This window comes from Lipotes vexillifer, unplaced genomic scaffold (genome assembly GCF_000442215.2).
Source record: "Lipotes vexillifer unplaced genomic scaffold, Lipotes_vexillifer_v1.1 scaffold207, whole genome shotgun sequence".
Lineage (NCBI taxonomy): Eukaryota > Metazoa > Chordata > Mammalia > Artiodactyla > Lipotidae > Lipotes > Lipotes vexillifer.
The window spans coordinates 488,090-507,501 of NW_006784469.1; the positions used below are offsets into that span (position 1 = coordinate 488,090).

Genomic DNA, 19,412 nt, shown 5'->3' on the forward strand with positions numbered 1-19,412 from the left:
TTCTTTTGGTTTTTTTTACATCTTTATCGGAGTATAATTGCTTTACAATGGTGTGTTAGTTTCTGCTTTATAACAAAGTGAATCAGTCATACATATACATATGTTCCCATATCTCTTCCCTCTTGCATCTCCCTCCCTCCCACCTTCCCTATCCCACCCCTCTAGGTGGTCACAAAGCACCGAGCTGATCTCCCTGTGCTATGCGGCTGCTTCCCACTAGCTATCTATTTTACGTTTGGTAGTGTATATATGTCCATGCCACTCTCTCGCTTTGTCACAGCTTACCCTTCCCCCCCCATATCCTCAAGTCCATTCTCCAGTAGGTCTGTATCTTTATTCCTGTCTTATCCCTAGGTTCTTCATGACATTTTTTCCCCTAAATTCCATATATATGTGTTAGCATATGGTATTTGTCTTTCTCTTTCTGACTTACTTCACTCTGTATGACAGACTCTAGGTCCATCCACCTCATTACAAACAGCTCAATTTCGTTTCTTTTTATGGCTGAGTAATATTCCATTGTACATATGTGCCGCATCTTCTTTTTCCATTCATCTGATGATGGACACTTAGGTTGTTTCCATCTCTGGGCTATTGTAGATAGAGCTGCAATGAACATTTTAGTACATGACTCTTTCTGAATTCTGGTTTTCTCAGGGTATATGTATATATGTGTATATATATATATATATATATGTTGTATATATATATATATATATGTATATATGTATATATATATATGTACATATATATATATATACACATATGCCCTGCAGTGGGATTGCTGGATTGTATCGTAGTTCTATTTGTAGTTTTTTAAGGAACCTCCATACTGTTCTCCATAGTGGCTGAACCAATTCACATTCCCACCAGCAGTGCAAGAGTGTTCCCTTTTCTCCACACCCTCTCCAGCATTTATTGTTTCTAGATTTTTTGATGATGGCCATTCTGACTGGTGTGAGATGATATCTCATTGTAGTTTTGATTTGCATTTCTCTAATGATTAATGATGTTGAGCATTCTTTCATGTGTTTGTTGGCAGTCTGTATATCTTCTTTGGAGAAATGTCTATTTAGGTCTTCTGCCCATTTTTGGATTGGGTTGTTTATTTTTTTGTTATTGAGCTGCATGAGCTGCCTGTAAATTTTAGAGATTAATCCTTTGTCAGTTGATTCATTTGCAAATATTTTCTCCCATTCTGAGGGCTGTCTTTTGGTCTTGTTTATGGTTTCCTTTGCTGTGCAAAAGCTTTGAAGTTTCATTAGGTCCCATTTGTTTATTTTTGTTTTTGTTTCCATTTCTCTAGGAGGTGGGTCAAAAAGGATCTTGCTGTGATTTATGTCATAGAGTGTTCTGCCTGTGTTTTCCTCTAAGACTTTGATAGTTTCTGGCCTTACATTTAGGTCTTTAATTCATTTTGAGCTTATTTTTGTGTGTGGTGTTAGGGAGTGATCTAATCTCATACTTTTACATGTACCTGTCCAGTTTTCCCAGCACCACTTACTGAAGAGGCTGTCCTCTCTCCACTGTACATTCCTGCCTCCTTTATCAAAGATAAGGTGACCATATTTGCGTGGGTTTTTCTCTCAGCTTTCTATCCTGTTCCGTTGATCTATCTTTCTGTTTCTGTGCCAGTACCATACTATCTTGATTGCTGTAGCTCTGTAGTATAGTCTGAAGTCCGGGAGCCTGTTTCCTCCAGCTCCGTTTTTCGTTCTCAAGGTTGCTTTGGCTATTCGGGGTCTTTTGTGTTTCCATACAAATTGTGCAGTTTTTTGTTCTAGTTCTGTGAAAAATGCCAGTGGTAGTTTGATAGGGATTGCGTTGAATCTGTAGATTGCTTTGGGCAGTAGAGTCATTTTCACAATGTTGATTCTTCCAATCCAAGAACATGGTATATCTCTCTATCTATTTGTGTCATCTTTAATTTCTTTCATCAGTGTCTTATAATTTTTTGCATACAGATCTTTTGTCTCCTTAGGTAGGTTTATTCCTAGATATTTTATTCTTTTTGTTGCAGTGGTAAATGGGAGTGTTTTCTTGATTTCACTTTCAGATTTTTCCTCATTAATTTTTAGGAATGCAAGAGATTTCTGTGCATTAATTTTGTATCCTACTTTACCAGATTCATTGATTAGCTCTAGTAGTTTTCTGGTAGCATCTTTAGGATTCTCTATGTATAGTATCATGTCATCTGCAAACAGTGACACCTTACTTCTTCTTTTCCAACTTGGATTCTTTTTATTTCCTTTTCTTCTCTGACTGCTGTGACTAAAACTTTCAAAACTATGTTGAATAAGAGTGGTGAGAGCAGGCAACCTTGTCTTGTTCCTGATCTTAGTGGAAATGCTTTCAGTTTTTCACCATTGAGGACGATGTTGGCTGTGGGTTTGTCATATATGGCCTTTAATAGGTTGAGGAAAGTTCCCTCTATGCCCAGTTTCTGCAGGGTTTTTATCATAAATGGGTGTTGAATTTTGTCAGAAGCTTTCTCTGCATCTGTTGAGATGATCATATGGTTTTTCTCCTTCAATTTCTTAATATGGTATATCACGTTGATTGATTTGCATGTATTGAAGAATCACTGAATTCCTGGAATAAACCCCGCTTGATCATGGTGTATGATCCTTTTAATGTGCTGTTGGATTCTGTTTGCTAGTATTTTGTTGAGGATTTTTGCATCTATGTTCATCAGTGATATTGGCCTGTAGTTTTCTTTCTTTGTGACATCCTTGTCTGGTTTTGGTATCAAGGTGATGGTGGCCTCATAGAATGAGTTTGGGAGTGTTCCTCCCTCTGCTATATTTTGGAAGAGTTTGAGAAGGACCAGACTGTAATGTTGATGAATTATGTTTTATTTTAAAAAGTAAATCACTGAGTCTTGAATATATTCATGTAATAAAATGTTTCCTTAATCATTTGTAATTATAGACATATTAGATGCTCAAAATGACTAGTTGCATTTTCAGTGATTTACAAAGAAAAGGTAAAAACTATGTTTTATTTTTAGAAGTTTTAAAAATGGAACTGGCAAAATCGCACACTCACTGTTCTATCAAAATATTTCATTTGTGATATACATTTCTTTCACAGGAAGTTTGGGCATGTTGGCATGAGTTATTGTCATACTTGGAGAAGGCAAACAAGTGGCTAAATGAAGTAGAATTTAAACTTAAGGCCACTGAAAATATTCCTGGTGGAGCTGAGGAAATCTCTGAGGTGCTAGCTGTAAGTTGTGAATTAATATAATTGCGATAATTTATATGCATTATTGAAAGATGTCAAGAATCAAATAGAAAATAAATTCAAAGAACACCAGGCAGAGAGTATAGTTGCTATTCCTTCCCCAGCACCAGCACTTGGGTTGAAACCTTTGATTCCTCTCTGAACCTTCTAGTGTTAAGGTTTTAAAGAGAATTTAAATAACCTCTTAGAGAGGACATATGCCTTTTGCTATATCACTATGTTCTATGTTTACATTTATCTTTACCTGCTTAAATCTACTACAGACCTGCAAAGACAGTTTGAATGCACAGTTTTGCTCCATTGGAGTAGAGATAAACAGGATGATAATGTAAAACATTATTTCCAGTTTAAAAGCTACCTTCACTGAGTTGGAACATATTTTTTAATTATTTAAAATCATAAATTTATACCTTACAGAATGTTTCAAGGTATTAAATAGGCATGCTTTGATATTGGAAATGTATCTTTAAAATGTTCATACATTTTAGTACATAGAGAATTTTAGTACATTTTCAAGTTTTATTTTGGTGATCTTTAAAAAGTAAAATTTAAAGGAGTTTGCATGTATAAGCTTTGATTTATGTGAATTTCTGACAATCATTTATGTCCTATGCATTTTATTGTACTTTTGGATAATCCTTTATATGTAATGAATATGTAGTTTTAGCCTATGTATTGTGTGTAGAGCCACTTGTAGTGCAGCCCCTTTGTAAATCTGCTAAAATAAGGTACATAAATTAATCAAAATGTGAAGAAAATGTGAAATGTTTTTGACTGAATAGAATTGGAATCCTAGGACATTACAGCAGAAACCTGGGCATGATTATATCCAACTTCCTTACTTTTGCAAGAGAATTGTAAAACTTGAAGAGGTATCAAGGAACAATGAGAGAGGCCTCAGATAGACTATAATTATGTCCCTGTCCTATTCAGAGATGTTCAGTGACCAAACATTCGTTGTGAACTAACAGTGTGAAGCATCTTCCAAAAAAGATGAAACAAACTTGCAGAGTTATACCGCATGAGTAAAAGTGTCATGGCCAGAACAAAGGATGTGATCATGCACTTATCCTACTAAATGAACAGATTGAAGAACCTCATCCTTGTTTTTATTGTCTCCCAGTCCAAATATGGCTACTTTACCTGTAAGCCATGTATGTGTGAAAAAGTGTGAAGGCCAGAGGGATTTCTTCTAAAGTACTGTGACTTTTTTTCTAATGTGAGAAGGGAAACTCTGCTCTTGAATTTCTACCTATGTACATTGTCAGAATCATGTCACTTGGCCATCACTAGCTATGAGAGAAGTTGGGAAATTGAGTGTCTTACCTTCCAGGTTTTATAGTAGAGAGCCTCAGAGAAGAAGGTGGCTGTGAATCATTTTTTATGTACCCCATTCCATAGTTCTGCCACAAGCCCATGAAGATTGACATGGAGCAACATCATAGTTTTGAAATAACAATGATCTTTCATGTTTTGTTATCCCAATTAAATATTGCTTTAAGTTGCTTATAACTTAATTATATGTGAATCAGAAGATACTGAGCATTTTGAGTTAGTTCAATGGGTTTAGAAAAAGAAGTGAAATAGTAATTATTGCAAATGTATTTCAGTCACTTGAAAATTTGATGCAACATTCAGAGGATAACCCAAATCAGATTCGCATATTGGCACAGACCCTAACAGATGGTGGAGTCATGGATGAACTGATCAATGAGGAACTCGAGACGTTTAATTCTCGTTGGAGAGAACTACATGAAGAGGTATGACAAGAAGAGTGAAAAAATCTCTTTAAACTAATTTGCATGAAGTCTAGCAAATACCTTTGTGCCTCTCAGTCAAAATGAGGAATAATTTAAATATTAGCCCAGCTTCCAGGTTGTAGAAACTTTCAAGTTCTAGACATGGATGAAATATTTATATGTGTATCATATCATTTAATCCTACTAAAACTTTATAAAGTATGGGTTTTAATAGGAAACCTGAGACAGACCAAGTACAGTAACTTGCTCAGATCTTCACATGAGTAAATAGTTAATCTGGTGTTCAAAATCGGATCTTATCTGACCACAGTTCTTTTCCATATGCAAGATTAACTAATATGTGTAGGTATCGTCACCTCTCTCTCTCTCTCTCTTCAAACATGTACACACATGTTTGTTATGGTCATATATAATCTGTTAATAATACATGGTATTTTATTAGTGCCCAAGATATTGGATATTGTTTATTGTTCCCAAATAATATGAGTTCGTATTTATATATAACAGAGGGGTTTTCATATTTAAAAATTAATACATATGGTGTGAATTTTTCAAATCAAAATTGAAAAAAAAATAACCTATTTTTCTGAATCAAACAATATTTTGCATACACTCTCCTAAATCAAGAATGGATTATTTATCAAGAAGGAAAAAAAATTTCATAATGAGGTTTACTTTCGTATCTGATTGCTAAGTGCATCTATAACATGTGAGACACTGAAGGTTTGGTAATAAGTCAGAAAAAGTATCTGTACTTCACTACTTATAGTCATTGATTAGTTAAGCAAAAAATTATTCATTTCTTAGTGTGCTCCAGGACATGAAAACAAATAATATCCTTAGAAGATGCAAAATGTTGGGTTAAAAGTTACGACAGAGGATTAGAGAACATAGAAAAGGACACAGACTTGTGTGGGTCAGCAATGGAAGGTATTTGGGGTAGCTTTCCTAGAGAAGATTTGTTGTAAACTACATTTTTAAATTAGAGTAGGAGACAGCCAAATGGGCAAGAGTAAGAGGGTGATTCCAGGCAGGCAGCCACCAGCAGCTACAGAAAATTGGGAGTATTTGGTTTTGCTAAAACACAGAATGCAAATGGGAGTCTGGCTGAAGGTGAACCTGAGCAAATAAGCATAAGCATGAGTGAGATTGCTAAGGGAGATCTATGCTTCACAAAGAGCCTGCTCTAGAGCCATGCACTTAGGGAACCACTGAAGGGTTTAACTTATAAGGGGGAAGGAGAAGAGAGGTGCCACAATCAGATTACGTTACCTCTGTGGAGACTGGACAGTGGGCTGGGGGGTCTAAGAGACAGGGAGACTGCAGGCAGTGAGACCAAGTAGGAAGCGATACTTTTAGCTCAGTTGAAGGCAAGGCCATTGGTGATAGATACAGAGCAAATGCAAAATTCAGAAGAGTATCTGGGTTTCTGACTCAGGTGATTGAGTATCAGATATTTTTCAGAAACAACTTTGAGAAAGTAAGAAAAAACAAGTTTGGAGGTGAAAGATCACATGTCATTTTTTACCCCCATTGAGCCAGACATGTCTGTTTAAGTTTGATATTAATCAAAAGCAACCCGAGTGAAGACCTTAGGCTCTGGTAATTTATTTTGGAGATGGTACCAAGAAGGATAAGTGAGTGCATGGGGAGAATGGAGAATGAAAGGTTGGAAGTCTGATAAAGGATGCTTTTATGAGTGAGTTTCCATTGGGAGTTACTGAGCTCAGTCCCACTGGGAGCTTTAAAGAAATCAGGTAGAACACCAGTGTCATAGAGCTCACTTAGAATTGTCCCGCTGGGCTAATGGAAGCTGGAACATTTGTCCACCAATTTTCCTCCCTTTGTGTTTGAGGATTGCCCTTGGGTGCATAAAATCCCAGTACTTCTGGGCTGCCTAGAGCAGTAAAATTGAGAAATGTGGGAGCTTAAGGTGGGAATCTAGCAGTGCGTGCACATACTGGCCACCAAAGCTTCAAGTGAACTTACAGGTTCTGAGGCTAGGAGGTTATGTGGCTGGGCAGCAACAGGATCTGCTGCAGTACTTAGGGAGTATCCAGGTGGGGATATTCCCTAATCCAGTAAGAGAGAGTTACACAGCCCTAAAGTTAAAGAGAGTGATTCAGACTAGTTACACAGATGGGGAATTTGTCAGGCTACGTGCTAATTAAAACTGCAGAGTTCCTGAGATCATCCCAAATAAGCCCAAAGAAAAAGTATCAGACAGAATTTCAGAGTTATACCCCATATCAAGTTTTCGGCTGAGGAAACAGTGTCTACAGAGGAGATGAGAAGAAATGATCAGAGGTAAGAGGAGACGCAAGTTAAAACCAGGGTGCTTAGCAGGTAGCAGTTTATAAAGAGGAGTCATGAAAAACTGTTAAGTATGGGTGGAGAAACCCAGTAAGATGAAGACAGAATTGGGCAAAAAGATGTCACTTGTGGGCTTCCCTGGTGGCGCAGTGGTTGAGAGTCCGCCTGCCGATGCAGGGGATACGGATTCGTGCCCCGGTCCGGGAAGATCCCACATGCCGCGGAGCAGCTGGGCCCGTGAGCCATGGCCGCTGAGCCTGTGCGTCCGGAGTCTGTGCTCCGCAGCGGGAGAGGCCGCAGCGGTGAGAGGCCCGCATACCGCAAAAAAAAAAAAAAAGATGTCACTTGTGACCTTTCCTAGAGCAGTTTTGATGGAGTTTTCCTGAGGATAGAGAGACTCTGGTGACAGTGTGATACAGAAGATATTAGAGAAAAGGACGGGGAAGGCAAGTGTGCACGATCCTTGTGAGGAGCTTGGCTGTGAAGGCAAAGAAAGGTCCTAAGGAGGGATGGTAGCTATGATGGTATGCAGGGAACCTTCTGTTATTTACATGGGGGAGAAGTTGGATCATGTTTATACATTGGAAAGAAAGAAGTCCTGATTAGCAGAGACTCCAAACAATCCTTAATCCTGCACTACCTTTGTTTAGTAGTCTAATCATACTTTCTCCATATCAATATAAGGGACTATGGACTGGAAATAGGCAGTTCTAAACAGTCCTTTCGCCCTTGACCCTATCGCACTGTTACTGGATGTGGGCAGAAGTAGGTATTCCGAGGTGGCAACTAGGTCAAAGGTCATTTACATTTGGATTTTGATATAGAATTGGAATGTGCTTGTATTTGTATTTGAATTTTAGTGTCAGGTTAGAAATTAGAGTTCAATCAAAAAAAAAAAAGGCACACTGTAAAACTGATTTTGGCTAAGCTGTGAAGAGACCCAAATTTTAATCATTAACCATGTTCATTCAGTGTTTGTCTATTCTGTCCTTAGGAGTAGACCAGTCACTAATCCTGATCTTGGCATCAGCCTCATTTATGTAATGCTTTTGCAAACCTTTAGCAACACAAAAAACTACTTATGTCTTTACATTTCAAAGGTCTCTGTTGTGGAACCTGGTATTTCCCCCAAATAGATAATAATTCAACTCAACAACAAACCTTGATTGAACGCTTATTTTGCTGTATCCAAACTGAGTTTTAAAGCATTGAAATTTGAATCAGAAAATCTTGGGTTGGAATAGCCCTTGGTATTAATCAGGGTCAGACAGGTAACAGAAAACAGGTTACACAGTAACTTGAACAGGGAACCTTTAATACAAATAAGTAATTACTGGGAATTAATTTTTAAGAGGAAATAAAAGAGAACTCCAAAGAACTCCCTAGAACCAAGGGATAGTACCCAGGGAAGGAACTGACTTGGAAAGTGAGGGGCTCTACCCAAGGCTGGGATTCAAACCTTTTTGGAAAGAGTATGTCTCCAGAGCATGAGATGACAAAGAAGTTCGCTGGGTTGACCCAAACCAGAGCTAGTATGTAGTCAGTGGGCTCAAGCTTGTGTGAAGGGAATCTTGGAGTGGGATGATGGCAAAATTCATGGGGAGGTAACCTGTGGGGGCTGCTATTGAATTTTCTGGGAAGCTAGAGGGGATTGCCTGTTGGACTCACTGGGAAGCTAGCTACAGTAGGGGCCACTGAATTTAGGGAAACCAGCTTGGGCTCCACAAAGCTGCCCATGAATTTGGCACCCAGGTTGGACTTGGCACTGGAGCACCCACTGAACCTGTCAGAAGGCACCTGTAGAGGATGCTGCTAAAATTTATTTGGGGGGTGGGGTGGGGAACAGACGAGGTGAACTCCACCAGGCATCCCACAGGCCAACCCAGAGCCACGGGAGCAAGAAGTAAAAACACACTGAACAGAGAAAACTTTACCTCCCCCAGTGTCACTCCAGCACCCTTTATTGACAAAGCTTAGCATCCTGCCAGCTGGCAAAGAGAGAAATATTCCAGTATCACCAACATGAATGTTAAAAGACAATAAACACATCCATCTACAACCCATTGGCTCTGTACCCTTGGGAAATATTTTCAAGCTTCCATTTCCTCATCTGCGATGACAGATCGTATTTCATAAGATTCTCCTGAGCAATATATAAAATACTGCCTGCAAAGTGCTTTTATTTTTACTAGGTTGTATGCTGTAGTATCTACCCTCAAAGCAGTGTATGTGTGTGTGTGCGTGCATGCGTGTGTGCTGCCAGGGCAGGGATAGACAAACATATACATATATTCCAATGTGAAAAACAATGAAATGTACACACCTCCATTATTTAAATAAAATTCAGAAGACTGACGAAAGGACTTTTATCATTCCATAGGTCTTAAAATTGGAAGGAATTTGTCATTCTACTTCAGTAATCAATTAAACAGAACGCTATAGTAACAATAAGTAAACTTGAAACCACTATCAGCCCTGGCTATGCTTATATAAAGTATCTTGCCAATAATAATCTGAGAGTAATTTGGCAATGTAAATAAAGCATATTTGGTGCTTTAGAGCTTTGATGAAAACCACATCATGTTAGAGATAATATCCTTCTCAAATTCTGTTCTGCTAGTCTTTAGTATGCCAATGTGACTTTAAAAATAAGATGTTGAGTTAAAAGGATGAGTAGTAACAGGGTTTTCCTAGTTCTCAGGGTATAATCTGAGTACTTTGATCAATTCCAGACTATCTAGGTAATAGAAAAATATCTAGTACTTTTTTAGCTAAATCAATCATTTGGATGTTCCCACTGAATATTCAGTTGAAAAGACTGGTGTTTTGATGCAATGCAGATGCAGCCTTGGGATAATTATCTAAGAGTCTGGGGAAATAAAATAATTACAGTAACAGTTTTAACATTGATTTCCTCTTTAAAAAAAATCTATGTTGTATATTGGATTGTTATAGTCAAAAATTCTGAATTTTTTTAAGCCATAAATTTCTTGATTTTTTTTTTTTGGCTCAAGAAAAACAGTTTTTCCATTAATAAACAAGTGCCCTTTCTCTTGAATATGAGCCTTAGCCCATTTTCTGCTCGATTAAAATGCCTATGTCAAAGGTTTGTGGGGTTTTTTTTTTTAATTGCCTAACTGATGTTTCCTGTAGGGGCAATTATGCAGAACAAAGGTAACATTCAGTTGCCTGTTAGATCAATCAAACAGCCAGAGATTTTATTGCCTATGAATATTTAAAAGAGATTTGCTAGATCCTGTTCCTAATTTCAGAGTGTGAGTTTGCATTCAGATAAGTGATAAATTATTTCCATTCCTTGAAAAGGCATCTTTCACTCTTCATAATCATATGGCACTACATTTTCTACTCACAGTAATGATTTGAGAGATGGTTAGCAAACCAGGAAACAGCTCCAAAAAATGTACCAAATAATCTAATTTTTCCAACTTATTACAGAGTAACCAAGCTACAGACGATTTGTTAGCGATACAGCAAAATGTATAATAATAGCAATAATAGTATAATTGTTACAAAGGCCCAGGCACTGCTCCAAGTGTCTGACGTGCGTTTTCTCATTTGTTCTCACAGCAACCTTATGTTATAAGGACTTGTATTGTACATTCCTATTTTATAGAAATGGATAGGGTATCAAAGGCCACAAAGCTAGTATGCTTAGACCCAAGTCTCTGCTCTTGGAGCCTGGGCACATACTGGTTGACCATGCTGCCTTCAATCTCAGTGATCTTTTCCTTATATTAAAAATAAAAGCTGCTTGGTAAGAAGTGAATATTGCAAGTAACTAGTTTCCCAATTTCTAAGGAAAGCTTAAAGTATGAGTTTAAAAATGTTAGGGATGACTAATTTTATAAAAAGCATTTTAGAGTTTTAAATATTAAAATCACATGTATTTAGAAGTCCAAAGCCTTTACCAGTTCTCTTGATTAGTGATTATTTCATCTTTCTTGTGTATTGTGAATGCCCCCATTTCTGGTCTTCTCAAAGTCATGTATAAGTTTTTTCACGTGACATTAAATAGCAGACAGTAAAAGAGAAGAAGCAAAATCTAAATTGGTTGATTCTGCTTTAGTAGTAACGCTCATGATAGGCAGCTTGAGGGACTCATTAATTGCTCCAGTAATTATAACTTTGAATTGGTCACTGAGTGTCACATCTGCCTTAGCATAGATAGGGAAGAATAGACAAATATTGACTGAAGGAAAACTGTAAAGTAATCCAGGAAAACAAGTGACTGTATATCAGTCTTGAAGTCAAAATTATTATTGGAAAGCCATTTATCTATAAAAGAATATCTTTATGATTTTGTCAGTGTGTTTACTTCTTAGAAAATATCAATGTATAATATAAATAGTAAAAGCTACAATTTACTGAGTGCATTTTTATGTCAGTCCTTGTGCTAAGCAATTATAAACAGTGTTAAACTTAATCCCCACATTATTTTTATGAGGTAGTTTTGATTAACTCCACATATGTTGAGAAGGGGCTGACTTCCATTCCCAAGGATGAGGCAGGCTCAGTTTTCTAAAATGCCCTCTTCAAAGCACCAAGATGCTGGGAAATTTCCAACAAATACAGTTTTAAATGTTTTCTCTCTTGCAAGGAAGTGGGTAAACCTTTAAAGGCCAGGACAAAGAAAAAAATGCGGATGAAACTAAAGTCATAGAACTAATACAACTATGAGCACTGACCCTTGTATTGCCTTAGTGCTAAAAGCTAATGCTAGAAACCCAGAGTTTGGTTAAATTAAGCCATTTGATACAGTAGAAATCTGAGCCTCAGGCTCAAGCAAATGGGGGGAGGTGAACAGAGATTCTATGTAAAACAAGGGTTATATCTTCAGTACAATGATGGACGGGGGTATTCTGTCTGTGAAACGTCCCAATATAAAAATATGTCGATCTCTCTTTCCACTCTAAGTATAAAATTAAAAGTAAGAATAATTATAATCATCTCATTTGAAAATGTGTAACCGTAGGCCTGTTCTTGTGAGAGTCGCTTATTTGAGTGTTTATTACCAGTAAGAGTCAAGGTATCCCTAAGACAAGAGATTAAGTTAAAGTAGCTCCAGGTTGGTAGCACCCTAGCACTAGTGAGAGATGAATCCAAATTCTTAGAAAGAAAAGCACCTTAGTATTCTCACAGACTAAATTTTGTGAAATTTGAGCTCACGATAAACCCCACAAGCACAAGAAAACAAGCCATCATGAAGCAAAGTAATCATGTGCAACACAGAGTGAATTTAGATCACCTCCTCTACAATTTCAGGTACTAGAATTGCCAGGTAATTAATATAAGTAGGTGAAATATTAAAGAAAGAAATGAGAGTGAGAATCAAATGAAGAAATAGGATGCTAAAAGTTGATGAGGAAGATTTGAAAAACAGATCAAAATATGAGTACTAAAATTAAAATTATCACTAAAAATTGGAAAAAATAATGGCTGTGTTCAATGTATATTAAACAGTTGAAAAAAATGAGTTATGAGGAAATTGAAATATAAGGAATGTGGTACCAAAACCTAAGGAGGTAGACAGTATGAACAGGAAGGCAAAATATATATTGGGAGTAGGTTATGAATGTCTAACTTATGTCTAATGGGAGACTCTGAGGCAAGAATAAAGAAAATGGATAGGCGGGAATATGTGAAGGATACTGAGGAATAACTTCCAGAGCCAACCTACTTAACCAGGAAGCACAATATACAACAGGCAGCATAAATAAATAGAAATCCACTCTTAGACATTTCACAGTGAAACTGCAGAATTCCAAAAACAAAGATAAATTTACATTAGCAACCAGAGAGCAGAGACAGATCATTTTTGAATGAATGAAACTTAGACTGACGTTAGACTTTTTAACTACAACAAAAGAATCAGAAAAAAAATTGGAAAAATGTTTTCAAGATATTGAGAAAATATTACCACCATCCCAGAGTTCTGAACCTAGCAAAATTGCAAGGGCAAATTAGACATTTTCAGAGAAACAGAAATTGAGATTTTTACCTCAGCAGATCCTTTCTAAAGCAAAGAAATTCCAAAAGGAAGATCTGAGATGCCCTGAGATAAGGAGACACGAGAGAGATAATTCTTCCAGATACGTGAGGATACAGCAAGAAGGAGGCCATTTGCAAACTAGAAAGAGGGCCCTCACCAGACACTGAATCTGCAGATACCTTGATCTTGAACTTCTCAGCCTCTAGAACTGTGAGAAATAAATGTATGCTATTTAAGCCCCCTGATCTATGGTATTTTGTTATAGAAGCCCAAGCTGGTTAAGACAGGCTGAAAAATATGGCTAGAAAATATTCTTACTAAAATTTGACAAAAATGGTACAAGAAGGAAAGATGTACAGATGGCCAAAGGCACATGAAAAAATGCTCAACATTGCTAATCATCAGAGAAATGCAAATCAAAACGACAATGAAATATTACCTCACACCTGTCAAAATAGCTGTCATCAAAATGTATACAAATAACAAATGTTGGTGAGGATGTGAAGGAAAGGGCACCCTAGTACACTGTAGGTGGGTTTGTAAATTGGTGCAGCCACTATGGAAAACAGTATGAGGTTCCTAAAAAAACTAAAAATAGAACTACCATATGATCCAGCAATTCCACTCCTGGGTATACATCTGAAAAAAACAAAACATTAACTTGAAGAGATACATGCACCCCAGTCTTCATAGCAGCATTATTTACAATAGCCAAGATATGGAAGCAGCCCAAGTGTCCATCAACAGAGAATGAATACAAAAAATATGCATTTATGTGTGTGTGTGTGTGTGTGTGTGTGTGTGTGTGTGTGTACACACAATGGAATATTACACATTAAAAAAGAATGGAATTCTGCCATTTCCAACGATGTGGATGGACCTAGAGAGTATTATGCTTAGTGAAATAACTAAGATAAAGACAAATACTCTATGTTATTACTTATATGTTTATCTCAGGAATCTAAAAAATAAAATGAACAAATATATATAACAAAAAAGAAACAGATTCACAGGTATAGAGAGCAAACTACTGGTTACCAGTGAGGAGAGGGAAAGGGGAGAGGTGATAGTAGGGTATGGGGTTAAGAGATACAAACTACTATGTATAAAATAAATAAGAAACAAGGATATATTGTACAGCACAGGGAAATATAACCATTATTTTGTAATAACTTTAAATGGAGTATAATCTATAAAAATATTGAGTCACTATGTTGTACACGTGAAACTAATATAATGTTGTAAAACAACTATACTTCAATTTTAAAAATTGATGAAAATGGTACAAGAAGCAAAGTCCCATGCCAATCTCACTCATAAACACATAAGAAAGAATTCTGAAACAAATTTTGCCTAACTAGATCCAGTTGTAAACGAAATAGTTTTAAGCTTCATGCTGTCTTTTCTTTCTTCACTCACTCCTTTGGATATTTTATGCAGTGTTGTGGCTTTAAATATTCTTTACCTGCTAATGGATTCTCAAAATATTATCTCTAATACAGACCTCTGCCCTAAACTCCAGAACTGTATATCCACCCTTCTGTTATGTCTCTATGTGGATATTTAGTAAGCAGCTCAAACATAACATACTCAGATTCGAGCTCCTATCAAACCTACCCAACAGTTTCTCCGTTCTCGTTCATGTCAACTCATTCTTTAAATTTCTCAGGCCAGAAACTTAAGGTAGTCTTGGGCTCTTCTCTTTCTTCACCATTCTCTCTCCAGCAGATCAGAAAGGTAGTCTTAGCAGATCTAAATGTGGTCTGGCAGGCAATAAGAGGTATACAAGCCACTCATATTTTTCTTTATGAGCGAGGTTATTTATTTATTTATTTGTTTATTTATTTATTTATTTATTTATTGCGGTATGCGGGCCTCTCACTGTTGTGGCCTCTCCCATTGCGGAGCACGGGCTCCGGACGCGCAGGCTCAGCGGCCATGGCTCACGGGCTCAGCTGCTCCGCGGCATGTGGGATCTTCCCGGACCGGGGCACAAACCCGTGTTCCCTGCATCGGCAGGCGGACTCTCAACCACTGCGCCACCAAGGAAGCCCGAGTGAGGTTATTTTTTATAGCTCTTTATACTTGGTGTGTCCTTAAGGAAAAAAATATCAAATGTCTTGGCCTTTGTCTATAGATCTGCTGTCACCATAAAGAGATGATATTAAGCTTATGCTCCAAATGATTACAGAAGGCAGATTTTTTTTTTTTACATGCTGTCTCTTTACCTGTTTTACTGCTAAGGTATAAGTATAATTTTTAGCAAAACTATTAGGCCAGTGAAAATACATCTGTGTATTAAATTACTGATCAGATTATTTTTATGGACTAAGATTTTTGACATGTCTAATTTTAATGAAAAGTAGATAAACAAAGTTACTGTAGGTAAAGAGTATCAATAAAATGTTACCAACTTCTGAATTTTCTTTAAAATGATAGAGTTAATGAACTTAGAATTAGCCGAGTTCTAATAGTTAACTCCCTTTTTGGCATATAAAAATACTTAAAATAATTTTTACTTCTCTTCTTCCTACATTGTTCATACATAAACTGCAGAACCTAGTACTTGTAAAAGTAGTCTCTACCGGCTGGATTTGTTTGCTCAACTCCCATTTACTCCTTCACTTTATTAATTATACTTGTCTTGTTCAGGTGCTAGAGGGGCAACTGTGAGATTAAATTGACGTAAAAGAAGAAATTGGCAGTGGTAAAGTAAAGGCAGTAAATGTAAATTATTCTCCAACATGTTTGGTAACAAACGGTAATTGTGTGATGGAATGGAGGTGGTAACTAATACTAGGGTGGTAATCATTTTGCAATTTATAAATGTGTCAAATCAACACCTCGTACACCTTAAACTTACACCATGTTATGTGTCAAATATATGTCAATAAAGCAGGAAAACAAGAATTAGCATGTGTTTGATAATGGAAAAAAAAAGTTTGATGATGAAAAAAGAGAGAGAAGGGCCAGTTTCATGAGTAATAGGATAGAGGTAATTTTACACCTCATTGACTGTCAGAACAGTGAAGATTTAAGCCTGTTTGTAGTCTGGGGGAAGATCCAATAGAGATATGTTCTTAATATGTAAGAGCAAGGTCTTACAGGGGAAGGATACGTGAGCAAAAATGGAAGGATGAACTTCGGGAGTGAAAAAAGAGAATTGAGATAATATGAAGATAATTTCAGGTGAAGATTAGGAAGACTGAGAAAATTTACTCATGAGAGACTCCATACCTGAGAGGGAGCTAACTCTTCTTTAGGATGTCTTAGGTTGCTGGCATGAAGAAATGGGGGTGGGAGAATAGAGAACCAGTGCCTTTGAGAAAGTGAGCGTGAAAAGCATTTGGAATAGGAGCTCTTCTGTCCTAGAGAGGAATTCAAAATAAGCAGAAGTGTTAACGAATGGTACAGTAGACTCAGTAGTAGTCAGTAAAACAGTTTGCAGTGGAAACAGTCAGTTATGTACCTTTCTCCCATAGTTTCCAGCAAAATAATCATCTTATTCTCAACCATACACATACAATCATGTGGACAATCAAAAGAAAAGGGACTTTTATTTCCATTATCTTCAGTTAATGTATCCAATATCTCTAGGATGTATTTGATTATATCCCGAAACAACTAAGAGACTGGTCTTTGGAGTCTTATCTTCCAATTATACTCATATTTGGAAGTCATTCATTTTGTATTCATATTTCCTCCACCAGTAAGTCACTGTGTCCTGGTGCATCTAATTTGAATTTCATGTTTTTTAAAAATTTTATTTCTTGAACTTATCCAGTTTTGTTTGGATTCTTATTTCAACCTTATAGCTATTGGCCATTTTCCCCAAATTATTGTAATCAGGATCAGCTACTTAATTTTTAGGGCCAGTACAAGAGGAGAGGCAGGTTCCTTGTTCAAAAATTAAGAATTTCAGGAGAATGACAGCAAAACATGAAACCAAGCTTGAGTTCTTATAAGCATGGAGTACTGCATGACTGCACAGGCTGCCAGCCCATGATGCCAGCCCCAATTGTTGTTTTATATATTTGGTTAATTTTACACCTAAATTGGTTTTGAATATATGCAGGAGTTATAGAACTTAGACTCATTTCTACAGAGCATCATTATTTTAAAAGATTTCAGTGAAGATGATCAACTAATGCTAACTGCTTTAGTATTTTGAAAGGTAGAATTTTAATCTAATTCTTAGAGTGTTAACTATGGATGTAGTTTCTAGGTTTACATTTTTCACATTTTAAATTTGATGCTTTCTTTCCTTACTTTGGAAGAAAGGTTATTGGATATCTTGAATTTTGCCTTTCCTAGGTTAATGCTCTGTGTTAAAACTGTTATCTTTATGTAAAAAATGCACCGCAAGAAGACTGTTAGGCCAAACATCTGTGCTCAAGGTGACTTTATTTTTGAGCTGAGCGGTGGGCTATGCAACTTGCTCTCATAATAATTTTAATTGAATAATTGGTCAATAGTGATTAGATTTTGAAGGAAAAACTCACCTGTGTAATATTTACATATAGATAATAAAGCCAGTAGCCCAGCCCTCTTTAATGTAAGAAAAATAGACAAGACAGTATTTAAAATTTTTTTTAAATCAGCAAAGAGTTTTGCTCCTCTATCTATCTTCTTTTGTAATATAAGAAATATGTATATATTTGTCTCTGCCCCTGGTTCTTGACACATAGCTCCTAAAACCCTTGTAAATAGAGATGGTAGGAAGAACATTTGTTCTGGTATTTAATCTTTGACCTCAGTTCCTGACACAGAAATCCTAAGACCTTTGTAATTTCCTAAGTGATAGGAGCATCTGACACTGAACTCCTTGGAATTTACTGGGTGATAGGAATATCTTTTGTTCTAATGAGGTGACTCTTGGTGCGCTCCTAGATGAGAGCTGGTCACCAGAGAGACCAAGCCAAAATTAGAAGCTTGGATCTTTCATGCCTACCCCCCCCCATTCTCTGGAGAGGGGAGAGGGACTGGAAATGGAGTTGATAATTGATGACACATATGTGATAAAGCCCCCATTAAAAATCCCAATAGTATGGAGTTCAGAAAGCATCCAGGTTTGTGAACACATCAACACTGGGAGGGTGACATGCTCCAGCTTCGCAGAGACAGAAGCTCTTGTGCTTGGGACCCTTCCAGACATTGCCCATATTATATACCTCTTCAGAGGATTCATCTGAATCCTTTCTTTTCCTTCTAGTTTTATTGAGACATAATTGACCCACAGTTTAAGGTGTACTGCATAATAATTTGACTTAGATATATCATGAAATGATAATCACAACAATATGTTTAGTGAACATCCATCATCTCATATAGATACAAAATTAAAGAAACAAAAAAAATTTCCTTGTGATAAGAACTCTTAGGCTTTATTCTCTTAACAACTTTAATATATAGCGTACAACAGTGTTAATTATATTTATCATATTGTACATTATGTCCCTAGTACTTATTTATCTTATCCTTGTGAGTTTGTACCTTTTGACTACCTTTATCCAATTCCTCCTCCTCCAGCCCCCTACCTCTGGTAGCCACAAATCTGATCTCTTTTGATATGAGTTTGCTTTTGAAGTATAATTGATCTACAGCACTGTGTTGGTGCCTGTTACACAACATAGTGATTCGATATTTCTGTACATTTTTCTTTCTTTTGTAGGGATTTTTACATTCTTAAAGAAATTTATTGAAGTATAGTTGATTTACAGTGTGTTTAATTTCTGCTGTACAGCATAGTGACTCAGTTATACATATGTATAACTTCTTCATATTCTTTTCCATTGTGGTTTATTACAGGATATTGAATATAGTTCCCTGTGCTATACAGTAGGACCTTGTTGTTTATCCATTCTATATATAGTAGTTTGCATCTACTAACCCCAAACTCCCAATCTATACGTTTCAAAATGGTCACCACGATAAGTCTAGTTATGTCTCCACACAAAGATATTACATAGTTATTGACTATATTCCCCACACTGTACATTTCATACCAGTGACTCATTTATTTTGCAACTGGAAGTTTGTACCTCTAAACATCCCTCACCTATTTCTTTCCACTTCTGAACCGC

At 36.7% G+C, this 19,412-nt stretch overlaps 1 protein-coding gene across 1 annotated transcript in view; it reads left to right on the forward strand.

Annotated features, from left to right (window-relative positions):
• DMD (dystrophin) overlaps positions 1-19,412 on the forward strand; it is a 1,809,438-nt gene that overhangs the window by 411,083 nt on the left and 1,378,943 nt on the right. Inside the window, exons 26-27 of the mRNA XM_007456856.1 lie at positions 3,094-3,228; positions 4,857-5,006. Coding sequence (XP_007456918.1) covers positions 3,094-3,228; positions 4,857-5,006 — 285 coding nt within the window. The remainder of the gene's footprint in view (positions 1-3,093; positions 3,229-4,856; positions 5,007-19,412) is intronic.